The sequence below is a fragment of the Anas acuta genome, chromosome W, assembly GCF_963932015.1.
Source record: "Anas acuta chromosome W, bAnaAcu1.1, whole genome shotgun sequence".
Taxonomy (NCBI): domain Eukaryota; kingdom Metazoa; phylum Chordata; class Aves; order Anseriformes; family Anatidae; genus Anas; species Anas acuta.
In genome coordinates, this window is record NC_089016.1 from 9,903,086 (window position 1) to 9,927,504 (window position 24,419).

The window sequence follows — 24,419 nt, forward strand, 5'->3', positions numbered from 1 at the left end:
ACTCTTGCTAGGCCAGAGCACCAACCTGTGCCAGGTTCAACTGCTTCTACATGCAGGAGAAAACAGTGGGTGTGAAAATCAGGCTCCTGAGAATGGAAAAGAACTACTGTCCAGAAAAGAAAGGAGGGAGAAGAATGTTGATCTATGAAACCTTGACATAAACTTCCCCATGAGAGGGTACTTCCAAGATCCAAAAGGGTACAGGTGGGGTTTTGGGATAGCTGCCTTTGAGAGAGAGGATGTTAAAGAGCTGTCTACCTTTCCCAGTCCCTGGGAGGACCTTTCCATTTGTGGACTTGTTGAAGGTCAAAGAAAAGCAGGTGCAGATGGTTACCAGAATGTTCTACCAGATGGGGACAGGCTGGACATCAGTCAGTAATGAGTAATTGCACTGTGCATAGCTTGCTTTGTACATAACAACAATAGTACTAAAAATAATTACTATTATAATTCTTTCTCTACCATTTCAGTCCTTTCAACTGCCCTGACCTCAACCGATAAGCATGTGGGGGGATTGGTGTGAGCTAACAGCTGTGTGGTGCTGAGCTGCCTGCCAGGTTAAAGCACATCATGTTTGACAACCACAGTCCAACAGCGCAAATCAAACTTCTAAAAACCTTGTGTTCAGAGAGGAGCAGTAGATGATCAGTTCAGTCTGCCTCAATCAGCACACCCCAGCAGAGACCCTGCTGCCTTGGGGAGCTGTCAGCCCTGAGGCCTTGGGGACACCTCGAGGGAGCCCAAGGGCACAGAGCAAGCGATGCCATGGTCGGCTGCTGTGCTGCTGAGCTGGGCCGGGCTCCTGGGCCCAAGGGGAGCTCCTGGTAAGCGCTACAGAGAGACAGCTGTGCCCAGGAGCAGCTCCTCTGCACAGCACAGTAGGGCTGGGGGCTCTGACCGCAGCTGGCACATGGAGAGGAGAGAAGGAGAGAGGGCTTGGAGACACTGAGGAACACAACAACAGAGGGCAGCGTGTGGCAGGACACATCTGCAGGCTCTTGACACCGTGAGGCTCTGGCAGCAGGGCACTGCAGGTGGGGTTGCCAGAGGGGTCTTCTACACCTGGCACATCTGATGGCTGATAGTATATGTCAGGGTGTTTCTCTCTGTTTCTCCAGTGAGGAGTAGAAGATGCTTTAGAGAATGGCATTTAAAATTGGATTTTTCAAGAGAAAGACCAGGGCAGGGACTACCTGAAAAGCAAGATTTTTTTTAGTCAGTGTATTCATATTCCTGCAGTGGAGTGGACGAAGGTTTCATGGTAATGAATTTTCAGGGTTGTACAGGAGACTGAGACTCCTGGAGTATTGTACTGAGAAATTAATATATCAGTAATGAAATTTGAAAACTACCTTCCCAAACCTCATCTCACAGACTGCACCAACATCATATTGTGGTCCTCTCAGGTTTTATCCTAGCTGATCTTGGGGAGCTGCAAAAGCCCTGATACCCCCTGTCTTTGGGAGGTGTCTGCAGGCCAAGGCAGAGCAGAGATTGTTTGCAAAGAGAAGGAGCTGCCTCCTCTGCAGGCAGAGCTGCAGCACAGGAGGGTCTGCTGAGTGTCCGTCTGTCCCTCCCTGGCCTTGCCTCCCCTGGCAGCAGCACGCTGGCATTCCTCCTGGCTTCTACAGCTGGCCGTGCTGCTGCTGGTCTTGTTCCCAGGCTGGCTGGGGATGGGGGTTTCACATGCCCATAGGATGAGTCCTCGGTGTGCTCAGGGAAGGGCAGTACGGGGACAGGGTGAGGAGTCTGGAGATGGGCACTTTGAGCCTGGATGCCTCTGCTCTCGGCCGTGTTCAGACTCTTCACAGGTCAGCCTCTGAGTAGAACTTTCCTGCAGCTCTCACATGGCAGCTGAGAGAAGCACTGGTGGACAGATTGTCTGTCCTCACTAAAGGCCACTCTGCACTATAGGGACAGTCCCTTTTACTCTGAGGATGCACAAAGTTTCCCCTCAAGTGCAGGAGAAATGCTCAGGAATTCTGTTTTAGAAAATCTCAATGAGTGTGATAGGTTAGCAACAACAAAAAATCTGACCCTATAAAATAAAAATTAATGAAATCTGTATATATATATATGCTCTGAAGTTGGGTAACCCAGGAGCAACACTGGGGCAAAGTTCTTTGATATCAGCAGTGAAGTGAGTCTGAGATCAACCCATGTTCTGCCTTTCCTCTGGCTATTGGGCAAAACTGACTCTTCCATTGCCCACAGAGAAGTCCCCTGCTCCCAGGGATACCCTTCCCTTAGGCAACATTAGGAAAAATTCATGAATGGGACCTGCCAAATGTCTTCCTGGAAGTGGGCAATTTTCTGGAGATTCTAAATGAGAAATGGGATGACTTTTCTCCCTGATAAGTCTGTAGTACATTACTACTGTTCTTTCTTTTCTATGTGCAGGACCACATCCCAAAAATGCAGATGTCCAACAGAAGCACCATCACCGAGTTCCTCCTGCTGGCACTGGCAGACACGTGCGAGCTGCAGCTCCTGTACTTCGCGCTCTTCCTGGGCATCTACCTGGCTGCCCTCCTGGGCAACGGCCTCATCCTCACTGCCATAGCCTGTGACCACCGCCTCCACACCCCCATGTACTTCTTCCTCCTCAACCTCGCCCTCCTCGACCTGGGCTGCATCTCCACCACTGTTCCTAAAGCCATGGCCAATGCCCTCTGGGACACCAGGGCCATCTCCTATCAAGGATGTATTGCACAAATATTCTTTTCACTCTTCTTTGTTGTAGCTGAGTATTGCCTCCTCACTATCATGGCCTATGACCGCTACGTTGCCATCTGCAAGCCCCTGCACTACGGGAGCCTCCTGGGCAGCAGAGCTTGTGCCCAGATGGCAGCAGCTGCCTGGGGCAGTGGCTTTCTCAATGCTGTCCTGCATACGACCAGTACCTTTTCCCTGCCCCTCTGCCAAGGCAATGTTTTGGACCAGTTCTTCTGTGAAGTCCCCCACATTCTCAAGCTCTCCTGCTCAGGTGCCTATCAAAGGGAATTTGGTGCACTTGTAATAAGTATTTCTGTATTATTTGCTTGTTCCATTTTCATTGTTATTTCTTATATTCAGATCTTCAGGGCAGTGCTGAGGATGCCCTCTAAGCAGGGGCAACAAAAAGCCTTTTCCACGTGCCTCCCTCACTTGGCTGTTGTCTCCCTGATGGTCAGCACTGGCATTTTTGCCTACCTGAAGCCCCCCTACATCTCTTTCCCATCCCTGGACGTGGTGGTGTCATTTCTGTACTCAGTGGTACCTTCAGCAGTGAACCCTCTCATCTACAGCATGAGGCACAAGGAACTAAGGGATTCAGTGAGGACTCTGCTTGAATACACACATCTTCAGCATATTAACCTATAATAATATAGATATAATTAGAAATTCCAGCATTTTCTGGGAGTGGTGGCAGCATGCAGGGGAGGGCTCCCAGCAGGGCTTGGTGCTGCAGAGCCAGGGCTGCACGAAGGGAGCCCAGAGCTGCAGGGGCAGGGGAGAGGAGGCTGCTCTGGGCCCTTGCTGGCCTGGACAGAGCAGGACGGGGGCCCAGGGCATTCGTCCCCTCCCCGCAGCCTGCCAGCATATCTGCTGAGGGCCAGGGTGGCTGCTGCAGGGGCATGGAGCTCAGCATGGCCCTTGCAGATACTTGCCTCTTCCCTTGGGCTCGGCCCCGGCCTTGGCTCTGCTGGCAGGAGCGCTCTTGCCATGCGCTTCCTGGCCTCCCCTCGCCTGCGCACAGCTGCTGCCCACTGAGGCTGCTGCCACAAACGTGTCCTCACAAGCAGCACCACCCCTTGGGCTGCTTCTCTTGGCCTCCCCCACCCACTGCCTTGACTCCTTTTCTCTGCTGGGCCCCACCTTCCACACTCAGATGTGTCCCTTGGCTGTGGGCTCCCTTTCCTCTGCCCTGTGGGAATACCAAGCCGGGGAGGACAGGTTACCATTAGGTGCAGTGGTGGTTGTGTAATTCACATGGGTGATGGCACAAATGCCGGTTCCTTCACCAGTGATGCACATCCTTCTTCATGTTAGGCCAAACTCAACGTCCTTCTCTCTGCTTTTCCTCATGGATGAACTGCATTAGGTCTCCTTGACTACTCTGAGGCACAATGCAATGCTTTTTGCCTTCTGCTACTCCAGTACAGTATGTATGACCTTCCCTTACTCTGCACATTGACCTCATGGGTCATTCCGTATTTGTTGCTTTCAAATCCTTAGTTGGACGGGGGCCATTTGCAAAGTGGGGCAAGCTGATGTGTTCTGCCTCAGCCATTTGAAGCATGCTATACTTGAGTTTTTCAGCCTGAGTTTGCTAAAGATGACCCAGGAAGGTCATCAACAGATGTTCAAGTGTCTAGTTTAAGTAAGGGAGAGTATCTCATGTTTCCAGTGGCCATTTCAAATCTAGGTCAATCCAAGGAACCCACTGAAGAAGAGGTTTGTCTTTGAAGAGGTGTTCCTGTGCTGGACTGGGCTGCAGTTACAGGGACAAAGACCACTGCTGGCAGTGGAGGTGCCCTGGGAACTCCACCTGGCTCCACCTGATTTTCCCAAAGGGCTCCGGCCTCCTGCAGGTCTTTTCTGACATCTGGTTGTCCAGGGAAGTGCCTCAAACACAACAGGGCCACTGGAGGTTTTCCCTGGTTGCTTATGGTCAGACAGCAGAGCTCTGCCAGAATACCCAGTATTTTTTTCAGTACTTGAATAATAAAGCAACAACTCATCAGCTCAAAAGACTCAATCCTTTCTGTAAAATGTCTCATGTGAAGTGTAACTTCTATCACGAAGAAATGTGATTTTTCGTATTTTTTTTTTGCATATTCATCCCAGGAGAAGAAATACTGGTGTTCACCTGTAGTTGTATTGTCATCGCTTTTCTATCGTGGTGTGCTCCCTCCCTCATCTTCCAGGCACAAAACTCATCTTGATTACATAGACCCTGCTGAATGTCCCCTTTCCAGCTGCCTGTCTGGACCTATGCACTTCCCATCATTCTCCTGGTTTGCCCTCCTCTTACCGTTTAATCATTCAGACCACTCTCAGTGACCCAGTTGCTGCTTTGAGTTTCATTGAGTTCAAGGTCTCCCATCTCTCAGCAGCCTTTGTAATGGTTTCCTTAGTAAGACCCTCATCATTTATCACTGAATTAGTATGATATGGATTAATATTAACACAATTAATTAAATCACTGTAAAATACATCATGTACAGTCATCCTTTTGAGAAGGTAAACATCACTGGAGGCAATAAAATAAGGAACTTGAACTCTGTTTTTTTTTTTTGTTTTTTTTTTTTTTTTTAAATTGCAGCATGATTTCCTGTTGTTTGTTTTGAAATAGGAAAATCCCTGTTCTTCCCACCTATGCAGGGCTTCAAAGGAGAAACCCTAGACCAATACCTATAGGAGAATGATGCTCTCAACTGAAACACAACAAAATCCAGACTTTAAAATGAAGAAAGATTTTTATTAGATGCTCTTTGAAATCTTCCCCCTTAACTACAACATGAAAGCTCTACAATTAGCTGAACAAGTCTTGAAGACTTGAAGAAAATGGTGGGAGAGATATGGCTGCTTAGGAGTTTCTGTGTTTTAATGAGTTCCATGGAGTATTTTGGTGCTATGTCAATGAAACTTGGGTACTGAGCGGAGAATGATGCAACTGTGTGAAAAAGCAAATGCAAAAGGAAAAGCTGAAGTGACTTGGAGTATTAATGGGCCCCACTGAGGGCTGTTACTAACAAAGCTTCCCCAAGGACATGTTAGGGCAGATAATTGGAGGCCATGATTACAGACAGGCAAAGCACTGTGTTGAGAAAAGTCTTGGTTGGTTTTGGTGAAGCAAAAGGTCCAAGGCCTGACCCCAGCCACTGTGAGGAGAGACCCTGCACTCCCCTGTCTGGCTCAAGGCTTTTCTTGGGGGTCTGAGGAATGCGATGGGCAGTGTCATGCCATGAGAAGAACACTGGTATGACACCTCCCTGCCTCTGCACAGGGTTGCAAGGAAGAAAAGAGGCTGCAATGCAATGACTGTATGTCATCTTCTCATAAGCTCTAGCCAAAGGGACAGGGCTGTTGGGTCCTTCCTTTCTAGTCAGCACCCTCTGCTTTCTCTGCATGATTTCAAATGCTCTCCCACACTTTTTCCTACTTCCTGGAAGTTTGCAGACAGCCATCTCTGTTCACCACCTTGCTCTCATCCCGTCATTTCCATCATTTCACAAATGTCTCATCAACCCTCACCAGCTGTTCCTTGAAAAACGGAGCTAGGGTCTGATCATAGATACCTCACCAGCATCTTCCAAGCCAGGGGCCTGCTGCTGGCCTTGCAGCTTCTTGGCTACACACACCCAAGCCTTGTGCCTGCTGCTGTCCAGACGTGGACTCAAGCAGAAGGGACAGGACAACCCATATGGGGGCCTTCTTTCTGGGTCCTCCTGGGTCTGGAGGCAGAGGGGATCCCCCAGTCAGCATGCCAAGCAGGTGCCTTCTGCTGGCCTAGCAGGGCCATTGGCAGATGTCAGCCCAAAAGTGCAGATCCCAGGGAGAAGGCAAGACTGACCTGCCACCTACAGACCGAAGTGACCTCCCAGTCCCTTTCTGTGACACGTTCCTGCTGCTGCCCTATCCACTGCAGAGACAGAAGTGACCTCGCAGTCCCTGCCACAGTCACATTGCTCCTGCTGGGGCAGGAGATGCTGAGGCAGAGCTGAGCTCATCAGAGCATTCCCACCCTTCTCCTCCTTGTGGCCCACAAGCTGATCAGATCCATGGCCCCTCACATTCATTTGCGGTAAGGGTTTTGTTTACGTCTCTTAAGCAGTTTTGTAGTGTTAAATAGACCATTTTAATGCCACTATTAAGGGCAGAGATCAGAGTGATTAAGAGAGGAAGAGCTAGGGGAAACAGCTATGGGCTGAGTTTTGTCTTCTAGGGATACTTTGAGGTCAGTCATTAGAGTAGTGGATTCCTGTCAGGGTGCTGAGTAGCATTTAGGTGTAGGAATTAAGTTTACAGGTTGAAGCCAGGGATTAGCCTCATATGACTATTTTAAGTCACAGTTACTCTATTCCTGAGAAAAGTGGCACTTCAGACATGTTGGAGAAGGATACAAAAGTCCATCAGAGCTCCCTGCACCTGCAGCAGCCACACTGGCCCTCAGCAGATGTTCTGGCTGGCGTGCACGGGGAGGTGCTGGCGTGCATCAGAGAGCAGCAAGGAGGGCGCTGGAGAAGGCCGGGGCAAGGCGGGTGGCAGAGCCCCATGCAGGGGCTGGCTGGGGGTCCCCTCTGCTGCAGCTAGCTCACACAGTGTGGCAGGAGGAGGCCAGGCAGGGCTCGTGGCCAAGGGGCAGAGCCTGGCCCTGGGCTCTTCCTGACGTCCCTGCAGGTCCTGGCAGACTGCGGGGAGGGGACGAATGCCCTGGGCCCCCTTCCTGCTCTGCCCAGGCTAGCAAGGGCCCAGAGCGGCCTCCTCTCCCCTGCCCCTTCAGCTCTGGGCTCCCTTGGCGCAGCCCTGGCTCTGCAGCACCAAGCCCTGCTGGGAGCCCTCCCCTGCATGCTGCCACCGCTCCCCGACGCTGCTGTTGCCCTCTGCCAGGCACTGCCCAGCCCAGCCCAGCCCCTGCCCACCTCTCCCCAGCTCCCTGCCCTCTCCCCACCCCAGCCAAGCCCAGAAGCCCAGTGCAGGCTGGCCCCAGGCCAGTGCCCACTGCAGGCTGCTGCAGGGCTCTGGGCATGGCCACCACAGCCTCAGCCCCTCACAAGCTGGTACAAAGGTGTCTCTGGGCCTCTCCAGCCGCCCCCACGCTGGGGCCAGCCACAGCTCAGGAGATGGAGGTCCGTGAAGCTGCCGTAGCCCTGGTCTCTTGCCTGGGAGATCCCCAGCACAGTGTCTGTTTCCCGCAGGGCCAGCCCTGCTCCCCAGTCCAGCACAAGAGGTCTGGCCCAGGAACATAGCAGCTCCAGATTCCGGTCCATAAAGCTCCAGATTGCCCCACTGAGTAGCGTTGGGCAGCACCAAGTGCCATGAGAGCTGTTCCTAAATTTGACAGCAGGGCTTTTGTCCCTGAGCCCCTTCCCTGTTGGGAGATTGAGATGGGATCTGAGAGCTGTGAATACCTCATGGCTTATTGTCTTTATCTACACAGGAAGATTGGTTCTTAAAGTACCGTAGATGACTGGGTCAAAATAAAAATCAACATGTAGAAGGATAAGAAGAAATTCCCTTAATTTAAAATAATATCATGCATTTAAAAAAAAATAAGAATAAACAATTTTAGAAAACATTTTGTGAGAAATATTCTCAGTACTGTTAGGATGGTGAGCGTATTAATGATGCTTAAGAAGTATGTATTAAAGTAATTTCCTGAGTGCATTTTTCAGTTCCTGGTTCCTCATGCTGTAGATGATGGGATTCACTGCTGGAGGCACCACCGAGTACAGAAATGACACCACCAGGTCCAGGGATGGGGAAGAGATCGAGGAGGGCTTCAGGTAGGTAAACATGACAGTGGTGACCATCAGGGAGACGACGACCAGGTGAGGGAGGCACATGGAAAAGGCTTTGTGCCGGCCCTGCTCAGAGGGCATCCTCAGCACTGCCCTGAAGATCTGAACGTAGGACACCACAATGAAAACAAAACAACCACAGCCCAAAGAAACACTAAATACAAGTGCCACAACTTCCCTGAGGTAGGCATCTGAGCAGGAGAGCTTGAGGATGTGGGGGATTTCACAGAAGAACTGGTCCACAGCATTGCCATGGCAGAGGGACAGGGAAAATGTACTGGCCATGTGCAGGACAGCATCAAGAATGCCACTGCCCCAGGCAGCTGCTGCCATCTGGGCACAAGCTCTGCTGCCCATAAGGCTCCTGTAGTGCAGGGGCTTGCAGATGGCAACGTAGCGGTCATAGGCCATGACGGTGAGGAGATAAAACTCCGAACCAAAGAAGAATACAAAAAAGAAGACTTGAGCAACACAGCCTTGATAGGAGATGGCCCTATTGTACCAGAGGGCATTGGCCATGGCTTTGGGGACAGTGGTAGAGATGGATCCCAGATCAAGGATGGCGAGGTTGAGGAGGAAGAAGTACATGGGGGTGTGGAGGCGGTGATCGCAGGCTACGGCGCTGAGGATGAGGCCGTTGCCCAGGAGGGCAGCCAGGTAGATGCCCAGGAAGAGCGCGAAGTGCAGGAGCTGCAGCTCGCGTGTGTCTGCGAATGCCAGCAGCAGGAACTCGCTCACGGAGCTGATGTTGGACATTTGCTGACATTGGACCCAGTTGTCTGTTGACGAGGAGGAGACGGAAAAAAAGTTAAAACAGAATTATCTGAGGAAAACTGGAAATGAAACAGGAGAATGAGGGAAACCCAAGTTCAGTCTACTGTTCAAGTTCAAACTCATGAGCTTTGCAGTGCTGTTCCAAACAGCTCATCTGAATGATGAGCAGAGCTGCAGATATTTTGCTTTTCTTTATTATTTATTTTTTTTTCAGAGTTGCCCTGATACTGATTAGGAAATGTATGAGACGGTTGAATGCTCTGACAGTTCATGTACATTCATAGTGAAACCCTTTGGGTGTCAGGAGGCAACAGGACTGTCCCTTGGTGAAGATCAAGTAGAGCAGCATTGTCCATCAGTCCTGCTCTCAGCTGCCCTGTGTCACCCCTCTGTGAGCTGCAGGATGATCCCTCTCAGGTGTTTCCCTGAGAAGAATCTGGAGACAGCTGAGAGCAGAGAAGCTCCAGTCCAAGTGCAGCGGGACAGAATGTTCAACTTGTCTCCAGGTGAAAGTCTCCGCCAGAAGGAGCTTGGGAGCTTCTCCTTGTCTGGGCTCTGCCTGCGGTGATGGCCATGCCTGCCCCACAGCCCATGGGATGCAGGGGGAGAGGAAGCCAGGAAGGGGCTGCTCCAGGGGAAGGTGTCTGCACTGCAGGGCATGGCCGCGAGGTGTCTGAATCTCCCCTGCTACAGCGTTTCTGGCAACAGCTCCTTCTGGCCGCCTGCCCCTCTCTCTGCTGCCTGCAGCTGTCCCTGCTGGGAGCTGCTGCTCTGCGCCCACCTCTTCTTTCCCCGTGCCCATGCCCACAGACCCCATCCCATGCGGCTGTGCTCAGCGCTGCCCTGCAGCACCCTGCCACCAACAGGGCCCTGCCAAGGGGCACCTCCATGGCTGCAGGAGCTACGGGGCAGCTGACAGAGAGCCCGGCATGGCCAGCCAGGGCAGGGTGTTCTGGGCTGACCGGGGGCACCTGGCTTAGGGCACTCCAAAGGGCTTCTGCCAGACTTCCTCACCTCGCAGGGCAACCCAGCAGGACTCTCACAGCCTACTGCATTGCCCACTGCCCTCCCAGAAACAAGACCCAGCAGGAGACCCTTCAAGGACCTGCAGCTGCATGGCCCTGCATCCAGACACTTACCTTGTCAAGGGCTGTGCAGATTTCTCCTGCAGGCAGCTCTCAGCACCCTCCCACTGCCAAGTGCCTCCAAGCCCTCTCTCCTTCTCTCCTTTTCTCTGCTCCCTGTGCCAGCTGCAGTCAGAGCCCCCATCCCTGCTGCGCTGTGCAGAGGAGCTGCTCCTGGGCACAGCTGTCTCTCTACACCAGGGCCCTCTTGCCACAAGCTTTCTCTGTCCCACGAGCCCGGCCCAGCTCAGCAGCACAGGCCCAGCCCAAGGCATTGCAATCACCCCTCTGGGGGCTTGGCTGATGAGCCCACGAACCTCAGGCACTCAGAGACAATTGAAGACATCTCTCCAGAAGTGCAAGTCAGAGGCAAGTTTCCTGCAGTGTCCCCCTGAGGGCCAGCACTGACACAGCCTCCCTTGGAGCTCGTTAGAGCAGAACCCTGGAGGCAGTGATGACAAAGAGACAAAGGCAATGTGAAGGTGACACTGAGGTGTAGACAAACTGGATGTGTGTCACCAAGCACAAGGGCCAGGCCTTGACCTCCAGCCCCTGGCAAAGGAGATCCTTTCCCTTCCCACCTTGCTCAGGGCTCTTCCTGAGCAGTAGGAGATGGGGATTTCTTTCTCTTCATGTCCAGTCTCAACATCCTGAAGTCAACTCGGTGGCATTATTTCTGTCTCATGCCATTTTCCCCTAGAGAGGAAAACTACAGTAGCTCCAAAACCATCCATCAGGCAGTCTCAGGCTCCTCTTGCTCTCCTTGGGGTCTCTACGCAACTGGGCCAGAGAAACCGAGGTGTCTCAGCCTGTACACAGGGCAGGTGCTTTAGGCATAGAACGCTATATTGGCAGAACCTCTCTGGGCACTCTTCTGCAGATCTCCTAAAAGTGGAGCTATTCACTGGGACACCCTTGTGCGGGTGGTGTCACACTGAATTTCAGCTGAGTACGATAACTCAGATTTTTCTTGGTGGCCATACTCTTTGTAAGGCAACTCTGTAGGAAGCTGGCCTGGCTCCTGGTGAGCAGACACCACTGCTCGTATGGCACCCTTGTGGTGCCCAGGCCCTCCTCCTCCTGGGCACTGCTCACTCAGCAAGGTCCCAGTCTGCCTTGATGTGTGGGGTTCCTCTTACTCTGGTGCAGGACTGGGCTCTTCTCCTTGTAAATGTCAAGAGGTTTGTGTAGGGATATACAGCTCTGATAAGTCTGGTATATATTATTACTATTCTTTATCTTTGTGCAGGACCACATCACAGAAATAACAGATGTCCAACAGAAGCTCAATCACTAAATTCCTCCTGCTGGCATTCGCAGACACGCAGGAGCTGCAGCTCCTGCACTTCACGCTCTTCCTGGGCATCTACCTGGCTGCCCTCCTGGGCAACGGCCTCATCCTCAACGCCGTAGCCTGCCACCACCACCTCCACACCCCCATGTACTTCTTCCTCCTCAACCTCGCCCTCCTCGACCTGGGTTGCATCTCCACCACTGTCCCCAAAGCCATGGCTAATGCCCTCTGGGACACCAGGGCCATCTCCTATGAAGCATGTGGTGCACAGGTCTTTCCCTTTCCCTTTCCCTTTCCCTTTCCCTTTCCCTTTCCCTTTCCCTTTCCCTTTCCCTTTCCCTTTCCCTTTCCCTTTCCCTTTCCCTTTCCCTTTCCCTTTCCCTTTCCCTTTCCCTTTCCCTTTCCCTTTCCCTTTCCCTTTCCCTTTCCCTTCCTCTCTTCCTCTTCCTCTTCCTCTTCCTCTTCCTCTTCCTCTTCCTCTTCCTCTTCCTCTTCCTCTTCCTCTTCCTCTTCCTCTTCCTCTTCCTCTTCCTCTTCCTCTTCCTCTCTTCCTCTCTTCCTCTCTTCCTCTTCCTCTCTTCCTCTTCCTCTCTTCCTCTTCCTCTTCCTCTTCCTCTTCCTCTTCCTCTTCCTCTTCCTCTTCCTCTTCCTCTTCCTCTTCCTCTTCCTCTTCCTCTTATTTATCACATCAGAATAGTGCATCTTTACTGTCATGGCCTACGACCACTACATTGCCATCTGCAAGCCCCTGCACTACGGGAGCCTCCAGGGCAGCAGAGCTTGTTCCCAGATGGCAGCAGCTGTTTGGGCATATACCTTTCTCACTGCTGTCCTGCACATGGCCAACACATTTTCCCTGCCCCTCTGCCAAGGCTATGCTGTGGACCAGTTCTTCTCTGAGGTCCCTCAGATCCTCAACCTCTCCTGCTCAGATGCCTACCTCAGGGAAGCTGGGCTTCTTGTATTTGCTTCCTGCTGGACCTTTATTTGTCTTGTTTTCATTGTGTTATCCTATGTGCAGATCTTCAGGGCAGTGCTGAGGATGCCCTCTGAGCAGGGCCTGCACAATACCTTTTCCACATGCTTCCTCATGTGACCGTGGTCTCCCTGATGGTCAGCACTGTCCTGTTTGCCTACCTGAAGCCTCCCTCCATCTCCACCTCCTCCAGGGATCTTGTCGTGGCAGTTTTGTACTCAGCTGTTCCTCCACCAGTGAACCCCCTTATCTACAGCGTGAAGAACCAGGAGATCAAGGATGCATTGGGGAAACTCTTTGGATACATGCTTTTTCAGCATCAATAGCATGTCTATGATTCTAACAGGACACTCAGCTTATTTGGGAAAGTTGTGGGACCTTCCTTTGCTAATGTTTGTCTCAATCTCCTGATTTTATTTTCATTTTAATATTGTTATTCCTAGCTTTCTACCTATTAAGTGTTTTATTTTCCTCAAATCTGTCTTTCTATGGAGAAAAACACAATAAAGACCCAATAATGGGTGAAAAGGCAATAACTCACCATCCCTCACCAGCAGACTGCTGTGCAGCCAGCCTTTGAGAACCTGATACATTGGAAATCATACCCCACGCCCTATTGCTCAGCACCCTCTCATATGCCATGGACCCATGCCTTTAGTCAGGCTGGGTTAGCTGTCACTGCAAGTTCCCCTCCCAGCCTCTTGCTCACCCAAAGCTGACTCCCTGGTGGGGCAGAGTGAGAAGCAGAGAAAGCCTCGATGCTGTGCAAGTACTGCTCAGGAACAGTGACCACAGCTGTGGGTGACCAAAACAGCTCTGGTCACATATGAAATACACAGCACCACCGGGCCTGCTCTGCAGAGAGTAACTCCGTCCCAGACAGAGCCAGTACAGGGCCACTGATGGACAAGAATCATAGAATCATAGAATCATAGAATATCCTGAGTTGGAAGGGACCCTTAAGGATCATCAAGTCCAACTCTTGACACCGCACAGGTCTACCCAAAAGTTCAGACCATGTGACTAAGTGCACAGTCCAATCTCTTCTTAAATTCAGTCAGGCTCGGTGCAGTGACCACTTCCCTGGGGAGCCTGTTACAGTGTGCAACCACCCTCTCTGTGAAGAACCCCCTCCTGATGTCAAGCCTAAATTTCCCCTGCCTCAGCTTAACCCCGTTCCCGCGGGTCCTGTCACTGGTGTTAATGGAGAAAAGGTCTCCTGCCTCTCGACACCCCCTTACGAGGAAGTTGTAGACTGCTATGAGGTCTCCCCTCAGCCTCCTCTTCTCCAGGCTGAACAGGCCCAGTGCCCTCAGCCGTTCCTCGTACGTCTTCCCCTCCAGGCCTTTCACCATCTTCGTAGCCCTCCACTGGACACTCTCCAACAGTTTCATGTCCTTTTTATACTGTGGTGCCCAGAACTGCACACAGTACTCGAGGTGAGGCCGCACCAGCGCAGAGTAGAGCAGGACAATCACCTCCCTGGACCTACTAGCGATGCCGTGCTTGATGCACCCCAGGACCAATGACTGCTTTGTCCCCCAGGTGCGCCTCAATAAGTTCGAGAACCATCTTCTCCATGATTTTACCAGGCACTGACGTGAGACTGACAGGCCTGTAATTGCTAGGCTCTTCTTTCTGACCCTTCTTGAAAATCGGCACAACATTTGCCAGCTTCCAGTCTACCGGGACCTCTCCAGATTCCCAGGATCGTTGAAAAATAATTGAGAGAGGTTCCGCGATGACGTCCGCCAGCTCTTTCAGCACCCGGGGATGAATCCCATCCGGACCCATGGACTTGTAGGGATCCAGGTGGAGTAGCAAATCCCGCACACGTTCAGGGTCGGTTGGGAGTTTGTCATCCCCACCGTCCCGGTCCTCCAGCTCAGGGCACCCTGGGTCCCGAAGCCCATCATCGGCATTGAAGACAGAGGCAAAGAAGGCGTTAAGCGTCTCTGCCTTGCCTATGTCATTATCTGTGAGGAGACCTTCCCTATCAAGGAGCGGCCCTATGTATTCTTTAGTTCTCCTTTTTCCATTCACATATCTAAAAATACCCTTTTTATTTTCTCTCACAGACACAGCCAGCTTCAACTCTAGGTGTGCTTTAGCCACACGAATTTTCTCCCTGCAAACATGAACAGCATCCCTGTATTCTTTCCATGACACCTGGCCCTCCTTCCAGTAGCGAAACACTCTCTTTTTCTGCCTAATCTCCATTAGAATGTTCCTGGTCAGCCACGCCGGCCTCCTGCCCCGCCTGCCTGACTTGCGATATTTAGGAATTGCCTGATCTTGTGCTTCTAGGAGGCATCGCTTAAAGAATGACCAGCACTGGTGGACATCGAGGCCTTCAAGAGCAGTTTCCCAGGGGACCTTGCTGACTTGTTCCCTGAGCAGCCTGAAGTCCGCTTTCCCCATGTCTAGGGATGAGGTTTTGGTGGCACTTTTCCTTCTGTCACCGTAAATTTTGAACTCAGCCACTACATGGTAGCTATGACCGGGGCGGCCACCAATCACCACATCTCCCACCAGACCCTCTCTGTTTTCTAGCAACAGCTCTAGGAGGGCACCTTTCCTAGTTGGCTCCGTTAGCACCTGCACCAAGAAGTTATCATCTAGGTGCTTCAGGAACCTCCTGGACTTGCTCGTGTCAGCCGTGTGGCACTCCCAGTTAACGTCTGGCAAGTTGAAGTCCCCCATAAGGACAAGGGGAGTTAATCTCGAGGCCTCTCTTAGTTCTGTAAAGAATAAGTTATCGGCGCTATCGTCCTGGCCAGGCGGTCTGTAATAGACTCCCACAACGACATCCCCTTTATTCGTTCGTCCCTTGATCCTTACCCAGAGGCTCTCAACTTTGCCATCGCTGACCTGGAGTTCCACACAGTCCAGCCCCTGCTTCACATACATCGCCACCCCAGCACCTCGCCTACCCTGCCTGTCCCTCCTGAAGAGCCTGTAACCGTCTATCGCAACACCCCAGTCACAGGACTCATCCCACCAGGTTTCGCTTATGCCGATGATGTCGTAGTTGCGGGACTGGGCCAGGACTTCTAGATCATCCATTTTATTCCTCATACTGCGTGCGTTCGTGTAGAAGCATTTCAGGTGCGTCTCCTTACACTCAGCACCTTGTGGATCTAACCGAAGGACCCCACTGGCACACAGCCCCTCTGATTCTAGCGTACTTAGGTCTTCACCGGCGTGCCTGGTTTTAGCCCCTTCCCCTTCCCCTTCTGCAGAGACAGAAGTGACCTCACAGTCCCTGCCACAGTCACATTGCTCCTGCTGGGGCAGGAGATCCTGAGGCAGAGCTGACCTCTCTCACACCCCCTAGGTACCTGTTTTTCTCTTTCTTTGTTAGAGACTATGCAAAGTTTTACTGGGAATGTGTGTTGTTCTGCTTGTAGTGTCAGGTCTGTGGTTAAGGCATAGACAAGCTCTATGGTTTAGGGTTTTTTAGGTCTACCAAGGAGTCTAGGGTTAAATAGAGCATTTTCATTTTAGTGTTAAGGGAAGGCATTAGGTTAGGAAGAGAAAAAAAAAAAAAAAAAAAAAAAAAAAAAAAAAAAAAGATAAAAGGATTCCTCTCAGAGTACTGTAGTAGCATTTAGGTTTAGAGATTAAAATGACTTTTTCAAGTAAGGAAAGGGCCATAGGTGACTGTTTTAAGTCAGTGTTACTGCAGCATCTACATTACATAAACCGTCTTACTTCTATGAAAGCATAAGTTTCTGCTGGCCAAGCTCTTTTTCCCACAGAATCACAGAATCGTCTAGGTTGGACGTGACCTCAGGATCATCAAGTCCAACCTCTGACCTAACACTAACCAGTCCTCCACTAGACCATTTCCCTAAGCTCTACATCTAAACGTCTTTTAAAGACTTCCAGGGATGGTGACTCCACCACTTCCCTGGGCAGCCCATTCCAATGCCTCACAACCCTTTCGGTAAAGAAGTTTTTCCTAATAGCTAACCTAAAACACCCCTGGTGCAACTTTAGCCCATTCCCCCTCGTCCTGTCACCAGGCAGATGGGAGAATAGACCAACCCGCACCTCACTACAGCCTCCTTTAATGTACTTATAAAGAGGAGGTCCGTGAAGCTGCAGGAGCCCTGCTCTCTTGCCTGGCAGATCCCCAGCACAGTGCCTGTGCCCCGCAGGGCCAGCCCCGCTCCCCAGGCCAGCACAAGAGGCCTGGCCCAGCCACAGTGCAGCCTGCCCCGAGCAGGGGCCTGCACAAAGAGCTTTCCCTTTGCCCTTTCCTCATCAGTGCAGGCCCAGCAATGCGGTTCTACTCTTCCCCAGGGCCATCCCTGCTCCCAGAGAGCCTTGCCCAGGGCAATGTGTCCATGCTGGCCTGGCTGGCCATTGCTGCTTCCCTCCCTGTGCTCCCTGCAGGGCCCCGAGCTGGCGGTGCTGCTGTGAGAGCCAGGGGCTGTGGTGCTCTGGGATACCCGCGGGTCTTCCCCATGTGCATGTTGCTCAGGGTGGGCAGCAGACCCAACTCCATGGGGATCTCTGCTGCTGAGCCCCTTTCCATCTGCCCTGATGGCTCAGCAGCACAGGGCAGTGCTGGGCAGGGCCATGGGGTGTCTCTAAGGGCACAAAGGGCAGGCGATTGTTGCACAGACCTGGTCCATGAGGCCTCAAGAAGGTTATCCTCAATTACTCTACACTCTTAGGGGCCTTTGTCTGCTGGCTCTTCAGCACCACTCCTGCCATGGCAGAGCTGTCCTTACCCCATGGATTCCTCAGATTCCCCTTTTTCTTTACCAAACTCCTCCTTGGATGGCCATTAATTTTATGAGGTTCTTATCCCTACCAACTCAGCGTTGCATGTTCTCCCTGCAGATCCCCTGACATCTCCTGGCAGCTCCAGATTCCTCTCCAGGCTGACAGTGGCCATGAGCCCCACTGCAGGGGGGCAGTGTCATTTAGATGAGTCCAAGACCAGTTGCTGTCAGGGGCTGCCATAAAGCTCTTGGTCAAGCCCTTGGTCCCTCACAGACTGTCCTTGGAATTTAAGTCTATGTTCTTCATTCCCGGAAGCCCCAACTAAAACCCCATTTGTTACTGTGGTGCTAGCAGGGAGGCAGGGCTGCACAGTGACCCAGGGCTGCACAGTGCCTGCTGCTGCCTGCAGCCACAGGGATGTCACTGTAGAGACAACAGGACTGTCACCAAGGTACACGAGATATCAGGGCTTACCCAGAAAAAAAGGAAGCACAATGTGGAAGCCAAAAGAGAGCAGCAGTGACAAGGTCACGTCCTGCTGCTGGCCGTGGCCATGGCTCCAGGGAAGCAGCAGCCCCGACCCAAAGGCAGCAGAGAGGCAGAGCCCAGCGGGCAGTGAGGGGCTGCTCCTGCATGTGGCAGCTGGGCTCTTGGCCCTGAGCCCCTCCTGCGTGCTGGGGCTGCTCCCCCAGCTCCAGAGGAGATGGGAAGAGAGGGATCCTGAGACCATTGAACTTATGCTGTCTTCTTGATTGTCTATACCTACAGAGGAAGCCTAGTTCAATAGGTTGAATAGAAGATGTAGTCAAAGTAAATAATTACTTAATAAATTAAACCCATATCAAAAGTTATGAAAATAATAAAAATGAAAAATGAAATGAAAATCTCTCATGTCAGTTTCTCAAATAGAACGGTAGTGTTTAGAAGATTATTATTATTATTACAATATGATAATAGTAGTAAGTAAAAAAATGACATGATACAAATCACAATAATGTTAACAACACTGATGCTTAAGAAGCACATATAGAAACAGTTTCCTCACTGCAACCTTGAGCTCCTGGTTCCTCATGCTGTAAATGAGGGGATTCGCTGCTGGAGGTACCACTGAGTACAGAAGTGACACCACCAGGTCCAGGGATGGAGAAGAGATTGATTTAGGCTTCAGGTAAGCAAAAATGCCAGTGCTGACCATCAGGGAGGTGACAACCAGGTGAGGGAGGCACATGGAGAAGGCTTTGTGCCGGCCCTGTTCAAAGGGCATCCTCAGCACTGCCCTGAAGATCTGAACATAGGACAGCACAATGAAAACAAAACAACCGAAGGCTAAACATGCGCTAACAACTAGAAGACCGGCTTCCCTGAGGTAGGCATCTGAGCAGGAGAGCTTGAGGATCTGGGGGATTTCACAGAAGAACTGGTCCACAGCATTGCCTTGGCAGAGGGGCAGGGAAAATGCAGTGGCTGTGTGCAGGACAGCATTGAGAAAACCACTGCCCCAGGCATTTGCTGCCATTTGGGCACAAGCTCTGCTGCCCAGGAGGCTCCCGTAGTGCAGGGGCTTGCAGATGGCAACGTAGCGGTCGTAGGCCATGACAGTGAGAAGGGAATACTCTGCTCCAATGAAGAAGAATAAAAAGAAGACCTGAGCAGCACATCCTTGATAGGAGATGGCCCTGGTGTCCCAGAGGGCATTGGTCATGGCTTTGGGCAGAGTGGTGGAGATGCAGCCCAGGTCGAGGAGGGCGAGGTTGAGGAGGAAGAAGTACATGGGGGTGTGGAGGCGGTGGTTGCAGGCTACGGCGCTGAGGATGAAGCCGTTGCCCAGGAGGGCAGCCAGGTAGATGCCCAGGAAGAGCGCGAAGTGCAGGAGCTGCAGCTCGCGTGTGTCTGTGAGTGCCAGCAAGAGGAACTCGCTCACAGAGCTGATGTTGGGCATTTTCTGACATTCTCTGTTGGAGAGAAAAAGGTAGAACAAAGTTAGAACTGATTTGGATGAGGAAAACCCGTTACAGGTCATAGAGAACCCCCAAACAGAGCCTCTCTCTTTGCAGGAGAACGTTTGTGCAGCTCTCCTGCTTGAGCTGTGGCTGGTGCTGGCTGAGAGTGGCACTGGGCGCAGGGGCCACTATGGGCTGCAGAGGAGTCCTACCTGCAGCAGGAGGGAATCAGGAACATGGGGGAAACTCGAGTTCAGTCCACTTGTCAAGTCAATGAGTTTGCAGAATTTTCTTGCAAACAACTCATCTGAATGCAGAGCAGAGCTGCAGTGTTTTACTTGCTTTAATGTTATTCGCTTGCCCCTGTAACGCTTAGGTGAATTATTGGATGGTTGAACTCTGTGACTTGATGTGTGTGCTCCTGGTGAAATCCTGCAGATGCCAGGAGGCAAAGGGGCTGTCCCTTGGTGAAGACTGAGCAGAGCAGACCTGCCCAGCAGTGAGCTTGGGTATGAGAAGAAACTGGAGACAGCTGAGAGCAGAGAAGCCCGTCTCAAAAGGCAGATGGACAGAATCCTCACCTTATCTCCAGGTGTGTGATCAGGATCTCAGCTCTTGCCTCCTAGATAGGAGTGCAGAAGCCTCAAACCTGCTGCCCACAGACAGCCATCCAGCAGCACGGACATGGCCTTAGCAAGGAGGTGTCTTCTCCTTGGGGCACCTGGATAACACAAGGAAGCCACGAGAGAGCTGCATCCTGCCGGAGGGAAGCCTGCAGCCCAGGAGGATGCCCCACAGACAGAGTTGGATATCTGCAAGCTTGTGTGTGCCAATAACCTAGCTGCACTCCTGCAGTGTTCTAGCCACCCCTGTCTTATCTGACCAGGGGCAGCTGTGTTATAACACTCCAAGGGGCTTCTGCCAGACTTCCTCACCTCGCACTGCAACCCAGCAGGACTCTCAAAGCCTACTGCATTGCCCACTGCCCTCCCAGAAACAAGACCCAGCAGGAGACCCTTCCAGGACCTGCAGCTGCATGGCCCTGCAGCCAGACCCTTACCTTGTCAAAGGCTGTGCAGGTTTTTCCTGCAGGCAACTCTCAGCATCCTCCCACTGCCAACTGCCTTCAGTCCCTCTCTTCTTTTTTTCTCTCTGTGTCTGTGCCTCTGTGTCTCTTTCCTGCTGCGTTGTGCAGAGGAGCTGCTCCTGGGCAGAGCTGTCTCTCTGCTTCATGGGACTTTTTAAAATGTGTTTTCTCATGTCCCAGGAGCCCGGCCCAGCTCAGCAGCAGAGGCCTAGCCCAAGGTATTATAATCACCACTCTGGTTGCTTTGCTGATGAGCCCACGAGAAGCCAATTAGGATCTGGTGCTTTAATGATTATCTGTCTCCTCAAAAGCATTAGTGGAAGAGACAATTGCCATAGCCATGGACCCAAATATCTCATAAGTCAGCTTTGTAGGAAGCTGGCCTGGTTCCTGGTGATAAGGCACAACTGCTCGTATGGCATCCTTGTGGTGGAAACCACTCCTGAAGTAGGCATCCCAGCCCAGCAGGCTCCTGGCGGCCTCTCAACCAACCAGACACAAGTCACCTCAGCAGCAGCTTCCAAGCCAGGGGCCTGCTGCTGGCCTTGCAGCTTCTTGTGGAGACACAGCCAAGCCTTGTGCCTGCTGCTGCCCACTCATGGACTCAAGCAGAAGGGACAGGACAACCCATGTTGGGGCCTTCTTTCTGTCTGGGTCCTCCTGGGTGTGTAGGCAGAGGGGATCCCACAGTCAGCATGCCAAGCAGGTGCCTTGTCTTCTCAAAAGTCAAGGGTTTCCTACCACTTACATGCAGAGGTGACCTCACAGTCCCTTTCCGTGACACGTTCCTGCTGCTGCCCTATCAAGTGCAAAGACAGAAGTGACCTCACAGTCCCTGCCACAGTCACATTCCTGCTGGGACCTGAAATCCTGAGGTAGAGCTGACCTCTCTCTTGTCTCGTAGGGACTAGATTTTACCTTTCTGGGTTAGAGATTAAGCAAAGTTTTTGTTGAAAGATATGGTGTTCTGTTAGTGCTGTCACGTTTCTGGTTATGGTATGGGCAAGCATTTTGATTAAGGGTTTTGTTTATGTCTGGCAAGAAGTCTAGGGATAAATAGAGCATTTTAATGTTAATGATAAGGGCAGGGATTAGGGTGAGCAAGAGAGTAAGGGAAGGAAAGGGGGCTATGGTCTGAGTTTTTCTTCAGGTGGTATTTTGAGTTCTGCTTTCCAATAGTGGATTCCTGTCAGGAAGCTGCACTAATGTTTAGGTTTAAGGATTATTGTTATTTTTGAAAATAGTTTACAGGCCCTACAAGAATGTCTGAAGTCAGTGTTAGAGCAGCATCAACATTGCATGAACCATCTTACCTCTACAAAGGTAAGGTTCCAAGCTCCTCTTCACTTCTTCTTCCCGTACCCCTATCTGGCATCTCTCCTGGCCAGGCTACTCTTGACCTCTCCATAGCAGTCCTCTAACTGGGATCAGCTTTCTGATGGTTGTCATTATATCAGAGCACCTGTCTCACCTCCGTTAGCTACTCTATTCCGTAGTATTAGAATACTCTATACTTTGTTGCCTATTCTATTCTGTTCCTCACAAAGCCTCCCATGGGAATTGTTTGGGCAGATAATTGGAGGCCATGATTTCAGATTGGCAAAGGCAGTGTACTGAGAAAATCTCAGTTTATTTTGTTGAAGCAGAAGGGCCAAGGCCTGACCCCAGCCACTGGGAGGGGAGATTCTACAACCCCAGCACCCCTATGTCTCACTCAGGGCTTTTCCTGGGGTCTGTGGGGTAGGGGGAGATGCCCACAATACCATATGTGAAGGGCAATGGTATGACACCTTCCAGCATTTGCACAGGGTTGAAAGGAGAATTCATGGTCCCAATGCCATGAGTATAACACGTCTCCTCCTAAGCCATGGCCAAGGGGACAAAGATGTGAGTGCTGCTGCAGCCTTCCATTCTTGTCAGAGCCTTCTGCCTTCTCCTCTGCATGCTTTCTTGTGCTGTCCCACACTTCCCTGAAGGCTGCAGACAACCACTTCTCTTCCCCACCTTGCTCTCACTCTGCTGTTCCCATGATTTCACTGCTGCCTCTCCACTCTCACCAGCTGTTCCTTCAAACACAAGGGCATGGGCTGATCCAAACTCCCCCTGGGTGATCTCTGGACCCACAGCACCAGTTCCAGTGCCTCACCTTTAAGTCAAGAATTTCATCTGACTATCTACTCTAAATGTACCCTCTTTAAGTTTAAAACCACTCCCCTTGTCCTACCATAGAATCAGAAATCATAGAAACACAACGTTGGAAAGGACCTACAGGATCATTTAGTCCAACTATCACTAATTCTACACGCTAAGTTACAAAGTCATATCTCCTAGCACCTTGTCCTGGTGCTTCTTGAACACTGCGAGGGTTGGTGACTCCAGCACCTCCTTGGGCAGACCATTCCGGTGCCTGACTATTCTGTGAGAGAAAAAGGTTTTTGTGATATCTAATCTAAATCTCCCTAGGCACAGCTTGTAGCCTTTTCCTCAAGTCCTATCATTAGTTATCTGAGAGAAGAGGCTGACCCCTCTTATATGTGAAAGAAGCTTTTTCCTCTGAGGCCTCACCATCCTCAGAGGAAAAAGCTTCTTCCATGTATCCAATTTAAACCTACCCTCTTTTAGTTTAATATCATTTCTCCTTGTCCCATCACTACACTCCCAGACAATGACTGTCTCCCCAGCTTTCCTGTAGGTCCTCTCTAAGTACTGGAAGATTGCTCTAAGGTTTCTCTGGTGCTGAGTAGTACCAGTTTTCAGAAATGTGTTGTATAGCACATTACTTGCTGCCTGTGTTCCCATTGTGCTCTTTGTCATTTCTGGGTCTGGTTTAAAGATATTTTGCTATGTTGTGTAGCACTGGCTTATGATTCTATAAAATTATTGGTCATGTGACAAATCCTTTCTTTGTACTGAGCACTGCCATTACCTCCATACCTCAGGAACCATCACTCAGAAACTTAAGAATTATACTCTTGACTTTTTTGCTTTAAGGAGCCAATCTAGGGGGAGAAATAGGAGCGACACTTCTCCACTTCTTCACTCTCTCCTTTACCTTCCCCTTCTCCTCCAGGCTAATTACACTACCTCTACAAAGCTGAGAACATCACTGGCATGGTCCTATTGTGATGTCTCCTGAATGTGTTTCAACAGTTGTTTAAGGATAAACAACTCTTGAAGAATGCCCTCCAGAGACCTGCCCCAAGGCCGGAGAGTTAGGAGTGGCAGGGAGCATGGGAGGATCTGGGCAGGCACCTAGAGCAGTGGGCACCTCCGGTGCTTTGAAACTTCCCCCCTGAGCACTTGCAGAATCCTTAAAAGCTGCAGAATTGCTTGAAAAGGAGGGGTTATCACCTTGGCAATTCCAAAGGGAATTCCAAAGAGAGCCTCAGTCAGTGCCACTCCAAGCCCTGGGACAGGCCCTGCAGCTACTCCAACACCTCTGACATGTCCCGCAGCCACTCCAGCCACTGTGACAGGCCCCAGACTAGACCAGACCCCCCAGGTCTGCTCTTGCTAGGCCAGAGCACCAACCTGTGCCAGGATCCGTTCCCTCTACATGCAGGAGAAAACAGAGGGTGTGAAAGTCAGGCCCCTGAGAATGGAAGAGAACTACTGCCCAGAAAAGAAAGGAGGGAGAAGAATGTTGATCTATGAAACCTTGACATAAACTTCCCCACGAGAGGGTACTTCCAAGATCCAAAAGGGTACAGGTGGGGTTTCGGGATAGCTGCCTTCGAGAGAGAGGATGTTAAAGAGCTGTCTACCTTTCCCAGTCCCTGGGAGGACCCTTCCATTTGTGGACTTGATGAAGGTCAAAGAAGAACAGGTGCAGATGGTTACCACAATGTTCTACCAGTTGGGGACAGGCTGGACACCAGTCAGTAATGAGCAATTGCACTGTGCATAGCTTGCTTTGTACATAACAATAATAGTACTAAAAATAATTGCTATTATAATTCTTTCTCTACCATTTCAGTCCT

General features: G+C 51.2%; 3 protein-coding genes across 3 annotated transcripts; 1 reads left to right on the forward strand and 2 right to left on the reverse strand.

Annotated features, from left to right (window-relative positions):
- The first annotated feature begins 2,415 nt into the window (after positions 1–2,415).
- LOC137846870 (olfactory receptor 14C36-like) lies at positions 2,416–3,363 on the forward strand. The gene has a single exon (XM_068664976.1). The coding sequence runs from the start codon at positions 2,416–2,418 to the stop codon at positions 3,361–3,363; it is 948 nt and encodes a 315-aa protein (XP_068521077.1).
- Positions 3,364–8,351: 4,988 nt separating this feature from the next.
- On the reverse strand, positions 8,352–9,095 carry LOC137846871 (olfactory receptor 14C36-like). Its single transcript, XM_068664979.1, has one exon. It carries the CDS (start codon positions 9,093–9,095, stop codon positions 8,352–8,354), a length of 744 nt encoding a protein of 247 aa, XP_068521080.1.
- A 9,314-nt stretch (positions 9,096–18,409) lies between these two features.
- On the reverse strand, positions 18,410–19,351 carry LOC137846872 (olfactory receptor 14A16-like). Its single transcript, XM_068664980.1, has one exon. The coding sequence runs from the start codon at positions 19,349–19,351 to the stop codon at positions 18,410–18,412; it is 942 nt and encodes a 313-aa protein (XP_068521081.1).
- Positions 19,352–24,419: the final 5,068 nt, after the last annotated feature.

What these genes read in the sequence shown, in the direction of transcription:
- LOC137846872 (XM_068664980.1), bottom strand. Translation starts at nt 19,351, where the DNA reads ATGCCCAACATCAGCTCTGTGAGCGAGTTCCTCTTGCTGGCACTCACA.
- LOC137846870 (XM_068664976.1), top strand. Translation starts at nt 2,416, where the DNA reads ATGCAGATGTCCAACAGAAGCACCATCACCGAGTTCCTCCTGCTGGCA.
- LOC137846871 (XM_068664979.1), bottom strand. Translation starts at nt 9,095, where the DNA reads ATGTACTTCTTCCTCCTCAACCTCGCCATCCTTGATCTGGGATCCATC.